At 41.6% G+C, this 12330-nt stretch overlaps 1 protein-coding gene across 1 annotated transcript; it reads left to right on the top strand.

Annotated features, from left to right (window-relative positions):
• Window positions 1-324: 324 nt before the first annotated feature.
• Window positions 325-6761, top strand: stc2a (stanniocalcin 2a). Its single transcript, XM_030739873.1, has 4 exons — window positions 325-621; window positions 2746-2888; window positions 3521-3732; window positions 3963-6761. Exons 1-4 carry the CDS (start codon window positions 483-485, stop codon window positions 4324-4326), a joined length of 858 nt encoding a protein of 285 aa, XP_030595733.1. The 5' UTR covers window positions 325-482; the 3' UTR covers window positions 4327-6761.
• Window positions 6762-12330: the final 5569 nt, after the last annotated feature.

Below are 12330 nucleotides of genomic sequence, written 5' to 3'. Positions count from 1 at the left end.
AACAGACCTTCTGTTCATTTTTCATTATAGCAATAAAAAGCAGGAAGTGCAAGTTAACTTAATCAATATCACCTAGATAAAGACTATTAAACGTCTGGTGGGATATTGGATGTCTAAGGGTTATACTGATTGCAGAATTCAAGTCAGCTTACTCATGAATATTGCTTTAGAGGGCCAGTTTTATGGCAAAAAGGGGACTTTCATTGGACACTCCCCTAAAACCTTGGACGTGGATTTCTGCGTCTCTGATTGGTTGTAAAGCCCCGACCGACAACACCTGCTTAACTCCTTCATCCAAATTGACACCCGGGGCTCTCAGAAATATAGGCAGCATCACTTCCAGCTCATGCATTCAGTCCCACAGCTGCCCCATAAGACACCGAGCCGCAGCTCCGCTGATCCAAGGTGCACCCTCACACACAGAGAGACACTCGCACTCCCGGATCTTTGCAGGGAGATAGAAGCTCATTGTCGTAGACGCAATGTTTGTCAAATTGGCCGTGGTACTGCTGATTTTGTCAGTACTGGAGCAAGTAGTGGGATCGGATAATATTGACATTTATGACAGTCCCCCGGAGAAGCCTGCGAGCCAGAAAGGACGCCTCTCCCTGCAGAACACAGGTAAGAAATGAGTGGCAATAGAGGTAAGAATGTGGGGATTCTTGGCTGGTGGAATCGTGGGGTTTGTCCGGACACGTGTTTCATGTGGCTGCAGATTCAACCACGCAGGAGGCACGTTCAGGCGGTTTGGCAGAGCCGGTGTTTTTATTTTTATTTTAACTTAAATCCCGACGTTTCACACGAGAGACGTGTGTCGATACCTGCGAAAGACGATATTTTGTAAATACTCTCAGACAGAAATTCAATATGTTAGTAAACTATTAATAGAACGGCGCAAGGTAATAGGTAACGTATACGGCAGCGCATCTAGGTGTGCGTGCGCGCTGGTTAATGTGTGTGCGCGCGTCATAGCTGAGTGTTTCAGTGGTTATCTGCTAAAAAAAATAATAATATCTGGTGTTTGTATGTGCTGTGTAGGCTGTCTCCTGATATCAGTGTTGGGTGAGGTGTGCGGGTTAGTAGAGCTGTAATGAGTGTACTAGTGCGGCGCCTGGTCTGCGCTGAAGGCAAGCTGGAGTTAATTTACTGAAGCAATCCTCTGAGGCAGTAGTGCTTATTAAATACCATAAAAAGACAAGTATGCTTCACCTAATTAACGCAAAGCCCCAACACCAATACCACCACCACCACTTCGGACTGCTGCTCTTTCCCCGAAACTTGCAGTTTATATTGGGTGATTTGCCCTCACAGACCGCAAGACTTGGTTGAGACCGACCATGTGAACCTGTGTCAAAATATTAGAGCCTAGTTGTTATATTTCCGCCACCCTGAAAAAATGGGGACAAACTCCAATGCAGGTCTCTCTGCAGAGACCCTGGTAACACCACTGTGTAATTCAATGCACGCTGCGGCCAAGCTCGTACGATCCAAGCACATTCCCGTGATGCCAAAACAAGCACTGCTGACAGCGGCTCACTTTTCCTGCGTACTAAAGTTCAACTCAGTGCCTACAAGCCCCCGTAGCAGCCCCCCCACCCCACCCCACTTCCCCCCAGCACACACACACACACACACACACACACACACACACACACACACACTCCCCCCTGCCCCCTCTACCACCACCACCACCACCAAGGGGGGAAAAAAAAGACTCTTTGTTGACAAGCGTGATTTCTAATAAGTCACACTTAATCCTTTATTTGCTGTGGTCGAGACGAAGTCTCCTCTGCGCAAACGGGGGCGCAACTCTGACTGTGAGACAAAGAAAGCTGTTCTCACGCCCATCAGTTACCAGCTCCGAAATTAATCACGTGTGTAATGATGTATTACTTAAGTTCACAGTTAACGGGTGTCAGAGCCAAATCGAAACTGTAAATGGTCTTTTGCCTCACGAACTAACCTGCAGTTTGCCGTATTAATCTAAAATTGAAACGGGGTTTCACTGTAAGCAGCCATTTCAGTGACGGGTTCCTTGCCGGCACTCTCAGAATAAATGGTCTCAGAAACAATTTAGAGAGATTTTGTTCATCTCTGCCTTTAATTAAATGTTTTATCCTTGTACCTAATGGCTGCAGTAAAAAAAAAAAAAAGGTGTGTGTGTAGGTGTTGGGGGTGGGGGTGGGGGGTGATGTACATTTACATATAAAAAGTTTTATTATTTTTCTTTGCCTGCATTGCTGCTGTTGCATTTTCAGTAGTTGCTCTGCAAATGTAATAATGCAAGACTTGTTGATGCACATTTAGTGAAACTGAAATGGCTGCTTGTGTTTCCTCCACAAGTAGTTAAGGCTGTATCTGCAATGCACCATCCTATCTCAATGCTAGGCAGCGCAGATGGATTGTGGTGCAGAATGACACAGTAATATCTGTCACCAAGTGTTCCTCTGCAGGAACCCCTCAGCTTGGGAAATTAGACTTCCTCTCAATCCCCGCACACCCTCCCCTGCATTCTTTCTGTCTATTAGACTCTAGGTCATGAACACACACAAACAACCACCTGCATCTGTGGAAATAGTTATACGCCACATCAGCTTTATGATTCATGCAGCAATCAGTGCTGAAGTGGAGTTGTGCCTCCAAGCCGTGTGGTCTTCGTTGCCAGCACGCCTCTAACAATCTGTGTGCTTTTTCTGCTGCGAGCAGATGATAAGGTCCCTCCTCTAACCTGTTCTCTGTTTCCAGCTGAGATCCAGCACTGCCTGGTGAGTGCAGGGGATGTCGGCTGTGGTGTGTTTGAGTGCTTTGAGAATAACTCCTGCGAGATCCGAGGGCTACAGGAAATCTGCATGACGTTCCTGCACAACGCTGGCAAATTTGACTCTCAGGTACTAAACTAGTCTGTCTGTTTGCAAAAATGGTAAAACCAGAGGCAACATTCCTTTTCTTTTTTATTGGTTCACTGCTTCTGAATCACATTTTTTTTTTTTTTTTAAATACATCAAAACATACCAGTGTTTTTTTTTTTTTTTTTAGAAGTGCAATCATAAATACCCTTAACTAATCATCTTTTTTTCCTTTCTTGAGAAGTTCACATGCCTTTTAGTGGACAGATGTGTGTACAGTTAGGGCTAAGGGTTATGAGCCAGCTGGCCAGAAGCCCAGTTAGCTCCCTTTTCATACATAGCGGAGGTTGAAGCCCTGCCAAGCCAGGCTCGACCGGGGTGTTAATATGTCTATAAGCTCAGATACTAGGAATTTACATTATTTGCAGAAGATTTCAACAGAAGAATGGTAGAATTTGACTACTGATGCAGAATTACACCTCCATTTTCCTTGTAAATAAAGTGTAGTTACCATTTGTATAACACAACCAGAAGTACACTCCAAAATACAAAAATTTTATGTGTAAGTAATATGCATGTTAGAGAGAAGCAACACCAAAACAGTTAAAGTATCTTCTTGTTCTTTAGCTGATGTTCTACAGACTTAAAGGGAACCCATCTCTATGTGTACATAGGGGAAGTCCTTCATCAAGGATGCTTTGAAATGTATGGCACATGGTCTGCGACACAAGTTCAGTTGCATCAGCAGAAAGTGTGTGTCCATTAAGGAGATGGTGTTTCAGCTCCAGAGAGAGTGCTACATCAAACACAACCTGTGCTCTGCTGCTAAAGAGAACGTGGCCGTCATGGTGGAGATGATCCATTTCCAAGATCTATTCCCTAAAGGGTAAGAGACTGTTCTGGACCATGTTCAAATGGGTATTTTCTCTAAGCCGTCCCATCTCTTTTATCACAGATCTTTTTTTTTTTTTTAAAAAAGAAATCATTTTTCAGATTTTTCTGTTTGTTGTTCAGTTGATTGTAATTGTACCATCCCAATGACTCTATCCATTTGCTAGACATTGATTGTACTTCCAAACCTAAAATCACATGATTAATCCTCCTCTCTCTGCCCAGTCCATATGTGGAGCTGGTAAATATTCTCCTGAGCTGTGGAGAGGAAGTGAAGGAGGCGCTGACACGCAGTGTCCGACTACAGTGCGAGCAGAACTGGGGGGCTCTCTGTGACAGCTTGAGCCTCTGCTCCTCCCTCGCCCCGTCTCCTGCCAGCACCCCTGTCGAACACCGCCGCCACATTATGCCTTCCCAGCCTGAACCGGAGCACCCGCGCCTACCACGGCAAGGTGAAAAAGATAGAGCTGTTAAGGCGGGCTTCAACTCTCACCCACGTAACCGCAGTCAGGGACCCCGCCGTCATAGTCCAGAAGCCGGAGTGGTGGCTGAGCAGGAAGACCCCAAGGCCACCGACATCCGGAGGTGAAAGCTCAGGAGACTAACTTTTGACCTCCTACACCATTTAAAAGCCACACTTGCAGACTTGTGTACACCTTCACACAACTACACACACAAGCACACACAGTCACACACTTTTCAACACACACACACACACACACACACACACACACACACACACACACACACACACACACACACACACACACACACACACACACAAATTCCCATAAAGACTGAGCAGAAGGAAACAAGCCCCGACCTTTCCTGTCCTTATTCCGCCCTCTCTAGTCATTCCAGCAGTCCCACATGGTAAATGTGCAGGGTAATCGTGGTGTAGCTTATGCCAGACTGTAGGCCACATTTTTTTTTTTTAATTGAATAACAATTGTTGACTATTTCAACTGTTAGGACTATTTTGGCTCTAATATAGCATTTCTCAAATCATACTTACTGTAAGATTTGATTATATTTGTATTATTTATTTTATTCTTTATGCAAAGTTGAAATATCAATATGTACATAGAATATCTATATTTATATGAACATGTATAAATATAGCTACAATATGCAATACTGATATACTATAGGTGACATAGTATATGGTGTGCTGTCTGTTGTTCTCTTCACAGTATTGCACCCATCACACATTGGTCTGTAGATATGTAACATACACTATTTGCTGTTTCAAAGTGGGAATATGTATTATAACTATAGATACTTGATGATTAATACAAATTGTACAGGATTTAAGTCCAGTTCTGGCACATATGAATTGTAGTGCATGACGGCCATTAAATGTGTGCATTCTTAAAGTGAAAGTCCACTCAAAAGAGAATGCAGATGTAATGCTATGAATATGAACAGTTAATTCACACTTGTATGTATTGATAAGTCTCTCGCAGAGCTAGAAATAAGCAGAGATGCTTCTTCGATGTCACCCGGCACTGCTCTCTGGGCAGCGGTGAATGGGGATCTAATTCAGTTTTATGGACTCTATATGTTTCACAAGTACTAGATATATTCCATCATGTGTCTTACTTTAATGCAAGTGTCACACCACTCTCATTCATTGTTAACGGAGCTCCAGAAACTGTGTCTCAGAGACATTGCAGATCAGTGTCATGTGTTTGGTTTCAGGAGCCATTACTCATGTTCACAAATAGTAGCTGACCTGTCAAGTGTGTTTTCCGTGTGACTGTCAGCTATCAGCAGCAAAGAGGATGTTCGATTTCAAATGTAAAAATCACAAACATCAACGTGCCTAAAGTCGTTAATGTCCACAGTGACCGCTTCTCTGTGATTTTAAGTGAATGGATGATACTGTGTCATGGGGAGATTTAATGTTAAAGCTATTTTACGATGGTGTTGAGCCACAAAGTCTTGGATTTTGCACTTCAGGTTATTGTCGGTTTGTGTTTGACTGGTGCAGCTTAGGAAATAAGACCACATTAGCTGAATAGTCACCCTCTAGCCAGAGGTTATTTCGTTTAAGCAGCCTGGATTTCCTATCTGTGACGGCACCAAAAAGGCCTGCATCCCCACATGCTCCTTAGAACCAGATCGAGCCCCCTCTTTAGTCGAGCCATGCTACCCTTCCTTGGTGCCCCAGCGGGTAGGAAAGAGACTTGACAGAAACCATCCAGATTTCTGGCCTCTATAAATTAGTCCTTATTCCTCTCTGGTCCCATACCTAGGTCAGACATGAAGGCCTGTTATTCTACCCGTTAGAGCCGCAAGCAACACAGCGAGGACCCAGGAACTGGGTTAAGTCCACACACGGGGGCTCTGGCGCTGTTATTCTAAATGTTATATTTACAGAGGCCACCAGAGAATTCCTCTGGGTCACAGCCAAGAGCCAGCAAAACAGGGAGGCAGAGACGAACGGAGCAAGAAGGAGTTAGATGAGTCCAATGTCTTTTTTCTTTTTTATATGATGATTCACTCTGTCTTTACTTCTCCTAGTCCCCTTCTTTTACTCCTCTAAGGCACAGACATGCAGACTTTTGACCATTTCAGGCCAGTCACATGCTTCAGTTGTGGAAGTGCAGTTTATGAGCACATTTCACCACATGCTGAGGAGTGCTTGGTGCAAAATGAGAACAAAACATTCTCAGATTTTGTGGCTCAGTTAAGGCTTTTTCACTTTGTTTTTCCTTTTCCTATGTACTTACGGAAAGATAAAGGTTTATTCTCCCACTCATTTAGACACTATCTTAAGTGAACCTTTCAGGCTTTTTTTATTATTATTATTCTTTTGTGGAAGTTGGGATTCCTGTGACATCCCAGCATAAGACATAAGCTAATCCTATGAGAATGTACTGTATGTTTGTAACGTGACAATCTGTTAAGCTTTCTGTCATTAGGTTTGATATGGCTTTTTGTAATACTATAGTGGCTTGAATGGCTTTTTTTTTTCCTGTATGTGTTCAGAGGAAAATAAAACTAACCAGGTTTCCTGTATTGTTAGTGCTCCATCACTGCATCACTTGTTTCCTCTGTTAAGCACAAAGACTCTGCTCTCCCAGCTCCAAACTACAGGACATCACCTAGAAACGTGTAACTCACTTGGAAGACATCGGGCACATGACCCTATAAGTATCTTTGGACTCCTTAAATCAGATGGACCTTGTTCATTAAAATATTTTTTGTCTGTATTTTGCACATTTTGTGTTTTTCAAGGCAGCTTTTATTAATATTAAAGGTGCATAAAACCACAAACAGACACTGGAGGCAAAACATTTATCCAGCTCTAAGCGAGATAGCAGAGAAGGCCTTGATGTCTCAGGTGTACACACAGGTTAAAAGACACCCTATTCTCATTTCACTTGCTGCCTCCTTTCTGACAGTGAAATACGGGCTGTGTTTAAAGTTTCAAGGACTGGAAATATCCTCCCTATTGAAAGGGCCCAAACATTTACGTCAGCAGCTCTGGATTGTATGCAATGCCGGGGCTGGGTTTAGGGTGTCGGCTTTTATGAGATGTCCCAACAGTGTACATTGCCTCACCAAACATTTAGACAGTGCTCTGATTTGAAAGGTAGACTTTCACTTGTTTTTTGGGGGCTCAAGATCATTCTAAAGTCACTTGTAGGTCATATACAAAAGTCACACAAATCCTACATGTTATTTTTTTCCTTTGTCTTACTGTGTGATAGGGTAGAAGGACCGCAACATGTCATGTGATATTATACCATTCAGCTTTATTAATATATGCGCTTCTGTAGTTTTGTGGGTTTCTGCTTTGCACACTATGAGCGCAGTGCCGACCTCTGAGTTTGTAGTGATACTGATTAACCACTGGGTGGCGACATCTCTTTGTTTATTGAAATATAAGCAGATGGAGGAAGCAGGTGTTTAAAAGTTGAAATTCTGGAGAGAAGGTACAAATTGTTTTAAAGATGAGATGAATGAAAATAAAATATTTCCGGGTTTACATTTTAATTTGAAATATGACTCCAGACAATCTAATGGGGAGCAGCACACAGTGAAGTCGTTAAATGATGTTTTAGTTGAGTCCAGTTAAAGATGTCCTAAAGGTTTTCACAGCACGACCTTGACTCAAAAAATCCCGTTGCATTACTGAACTTGGCCCAGATTAAACTCTAAATGTCAATGCAATTTTTTTTCTCTTGCTTCAATAATTTTAAGTGAATTACTAATTGCAAACTAAACTGAACCTCAAATCTTAAAGTGTTGCCTTTAGATCATTGCATATTGTATGTTAAAACTCTACATATGTTCCTATGTGTGTGATATGAACTGCATATAAACATATGTAGAGTTTTAACATATAATATACAATGATCTATAGGCAAGAGATAGGTAACAACTAAAAGATTTAATGCACCGTAGCATTGAGTCTCCAAGACTTTGGAATACCAGTCTTCTATCCATCCTTCCATTTTTTTAACAGCTTATTAGGGTTGCATTAAGCATTTAAGACACGACTGCACTCAACTCAGTTTCATTTATATAGTGCCAAATCACAACAATCAGTCACCTCAAGGCAATTTATATTTTAAGGTACAGACCACACAATAATACAGAGAAAACCCCAACAGTCAAAAGAACCCACTATGAGCAAGCATTTGGTGACAGTGGGAAGGAAAACCTCCCTTTTAACAGGAAGAAACCTGCTAGCATTGAGGTTAGAGAGGAGCGGTCATCTGCCGCAGCCAGCTGGGGGTGAGGGGAGGGAGACAGGACAAAAGACACTCACTCTCACATCCACACCTACTATGTGGTCACCTACTAATCAGAAGGTTGGCAGTTCAATCCCTGGCTGCTCCAGTCTGTATGCCAAGTTGCCCAAGTTGCTCTCCGATGCAACCGTCGGAGTATGAATGTGTGTGAATGTTGGATAGAAAGAACTTAAGCTTAGAAAGATGTGCTCGTATGAATGTGAGTGAATGAGGCATGTTGTGTAAGGTGCTTTGAGTGCTCAACATAGAGCAGGAAAGCACTATATAAGAACCAGTCCGTTTACCATTATAACAAATGACATTTCCAGTTTGTTTTTTGATGAGCACGCTGATCAGCATGTCAGTACATGATCTCCCATAGGTGTTTAGATGGATTGTGATCTAGTGACTGCAAAGGTCATTTTCTTCATACTTATCAAGCTATCGACTGACCCCTTGTATCATCCGTGTGAAAGCAAATGATTCTAGAATTGATAACTCCCATAATGATAGCACTGTTTGCAGTGAGCCTTTCTTCTAAGGCAGGGGTGGGCAATTCATTTTCCCAAGTGGCCACATGAAAAACTCTTGATTATATATTTATGTGGCGTATAAAACATTTTTGCTAATATTAACTGTACAATGTGTTGTGAAACAGGATTAGAGTGCGTGAGGAAGATTATGCAGCGTCAAACTCAGCTTTGTACAACAACACTCAGACATGTCAGAGATGGATGACCTCCTGGCCAAACAATGAGCTGGACCAGAAATCTCCCAGCTTTTGCGGTTGGTATGGCAACTGAGCTCTGTCAATATGGAGGCGACCATCATATCTGAGACAAGACTGAACAGAAGAGAGAGGCTGTGCCTCAGAGCAGCGAAACCTGAGATAGCTGGCTTCAGGCACTTTGTGATCATCTGCCCTGTGTGCTCCAAAGTGAACTAATGAATAAATGACTGGGTGCCTAGGTTTCATGGATGAATCATTTAAGAACCATCTGGGGTGAAAGCGTGCACCCCACCTCTTTCTCCTGTTGGGTTTAAAAAGACAGATGTCCTATATTTACCTGATGTTAGTACAAATATCTGTGTGCGTTCTGCAGTTATCAAACACTCAAGTCTATCCTCTGGGCTGCATGAAACAACTAGAACTTCTGCAGCAAGGCCTACTGTCATTTGGAAATAATTCAATTCACTTTCAATTCTATGCAATTTACTTCACCGAAATTTAATTCAGGTCAGTTTTCTTTATACAACAACAGTCATCTCGAGGGAGTTAAAATAAAGACCCGAAAACATCCATAGAAAAATCCAGTGATCCCCTATGAACCAGCACTTGATGAAAGTGAGGAGAAAAAAATCTCCAGCACCTCAGAAAGAGTGATCATCGGCCTCAACTTTGAAAGCAAAGAGCGAAAAAAAAAGAAGCACAGAAAGACAATAAACAAATTAATAACAAGAAACACTCCAAGAGCAAAAACCTCCGCCAAGGCAGCTCACTCTCTGGGCAGTATTTATTTTTAAGGGGATAGTATTGTATTTTGTAGATATTCATTTTGTTTTCTTTGTTCTTTTTAAATTTACTTTAAGAAGTTCGCAGTGCAGTAAAAATCGGATAAGGGCAGCATGACAGATGGTTACTTTGATTACAAAAACATTATGTAGAAGTAGGCAATGGATAATAGTTACTGATTTGTAAATAACTGGATATAAATAGCTTGAGCTTATTATATAACATTATACAGTATATTTCTAACTAACCAGACAGCTCATTCTCTTTCTCTCTACAGTACTTTCTTTAAAGATGGAACACATTTTGGGGTCAACTTGAAAGAAAGGCAGATGTGAAATGTGAAAGTGAGCTCATGTTTAGAATGCCCATATACCAGTATCATTTACTAAATGTTGCCAATACAAACAAAGGCAGCAGAATTTTAAGCAGAGTTTTAAATAGCTCTACATAGCATTATTATCACTTTGACCTTCAGATCAATGTATTGACCTTGATGGAGAGGTCAGAGGTCAATTGTGACATAATATTTTAAAGCTTTATACAGTACTTTCTATATGCTGGTAATACAGACCACACTTGTATTCATTCAAAGGTTTTTAAGTTATCGTGTTTGCAGACAGAATGACAAACACACGCAAAAACACTACCAAAAACACAACCTCCTTGGTGGACGTAATAAATACTCAGCAGGCTGGTGGGGCTAGAACAAGAACATGTGAAGCCAGAAATACCTGCAAAAAAGACCCAGGGAGAGAAAGGACAGAGAGGACAAGACACAAACAACCAGCAAGAGAAGACACAAAGGTTATGACATGTAACAGTGATATGGAAATGCATGAAGGGTGAAAGAGAGGAGAGCTGAAGAGATGTGATCAGTGCATTGTTTTAAGACCCACTGCAGCCTGAGCCTATTGCAGCACACCTAAAGGATGGTTCACGGTCATCTGAGCCAACCCAAACTATAAGCTTTATCAAAAAGTACAGCTCTAAGCCTAAACTTGAACGTAGAGAGGGTTTCTGTATCCACAGCTCAAACTGGGAACTGGTTCCACCTCTTATTATATTTTTAATACAGAGCATGTTGCTTTCTGGAAAGAAAAATTATAACATTAACACTAGCTTGAATTCTTGGGCACAGTGGCTTAGCAGATGGTTGCACAAAATGTGGAGCACACATAAAAACACACAAATAAAAAATACAATATTGAACCAGTAACACCTGGATCAGCAGTCTGGTATTTTTAACAAGACGACAGAAACTCGACACACACTGTGGTGTTGTTAAACCAACCCAACAGGCCCTGCAGGACGTGGGAGTGAAAAAGTGATATGTGTCACTCCAGGGTGGGTCTGCATTTTGGGTGGGGTGGGGTGGGGGGATGGGGGTTGGGTAGGAAGTGTAAAGAAGACTAACTGAAAAAAGTAAACATTAAATTACAACCTGGTTAGAAAGGAAATTAAATGGAGTAGCTTCTCAGCTACTTCTGCTTGTTTGGACACTATCAAAAACCATTAAGAAACTTAATGTAAGTGCTGAAAAAAAGAGCCTCTTTTTCACGATAAGGTTTAGCCTAAACAAAAGTAATTTTACTCCCACTAGAGTAATGTATACGCTGCGGTAGCAAGTGCACTCCTTTTGAACAGGATAATCTTTCATCTCCTGGTGAATGACAGTGAAGACGTTAATGAATCAGCTTCAGCTGAGGGAATCAAACATCTATGTTACATTTTGGCTTGCTGGCAGATAACGGTTGAAGAAGGCGACCTTCCTGTGTAAAAAAAAAAAAAAAAAAAAATGTGTTCTAGTAAGCAAAGGTATGATATGACACACACAACACACACACCAAAATGAAATTAATGAAGCTCTCAAGCTCGATTACATTCTGAAAATAGCAGCAGCTTATTTTAATGAGATTGCAATGCAGGACTATGCTGTGGATTTGGGGGGGCGGGGGAGGGGGGGGGGGTGCAGTTGAACAAAATCCAACCACTGTCTATATATCTATTTATTGCTACCAAAGTATGCTGCTTTTCAAGTCCAGTGTAATTCTGCCAAATAAGCTCATCTGCATTTGAAAAAGGTGGTTGCAAATACTAGAATTGACTCTAAAAGCTTTGAAATTCACTGAATAAAACGTTCTTATTAAAATGTTTTTGTTTTTCGTTTTTTTACTGGTTGATGGCGGTTCAGACAAAAATAACCCAAAACTGATTATTTCCCAAATATATATTTCCTCTACGATAACCCCTCCCATAAATTTCAAGATATCCTTATTTGGGACGAGAACGTCTTGGGTGCATCTGCCATTCATTGAAAAGGAGTAAGGTGGGTGGG

Source organism: Archocentrus centrarchus, chromosome 10 (genome assembly GCF_007364275.1).
Source record: "Archocentrus centrarchus isolate MPI-CPG fArcCen1 chromosome 10, fArcCen1, whole genome shotgun sequence".
Lineage (NCBI taxonomy): Eukaryota > Metazoa > Chordata > Actinopteri > Cichliformes > Cichlidae > Archocentrus > Archocentrus centrarchus.
The sequence above is the reverse complement of the archived record's forward strand: the minus strand, read 5'-3'. Positions and strand labels throughout refer to the sequence as shown.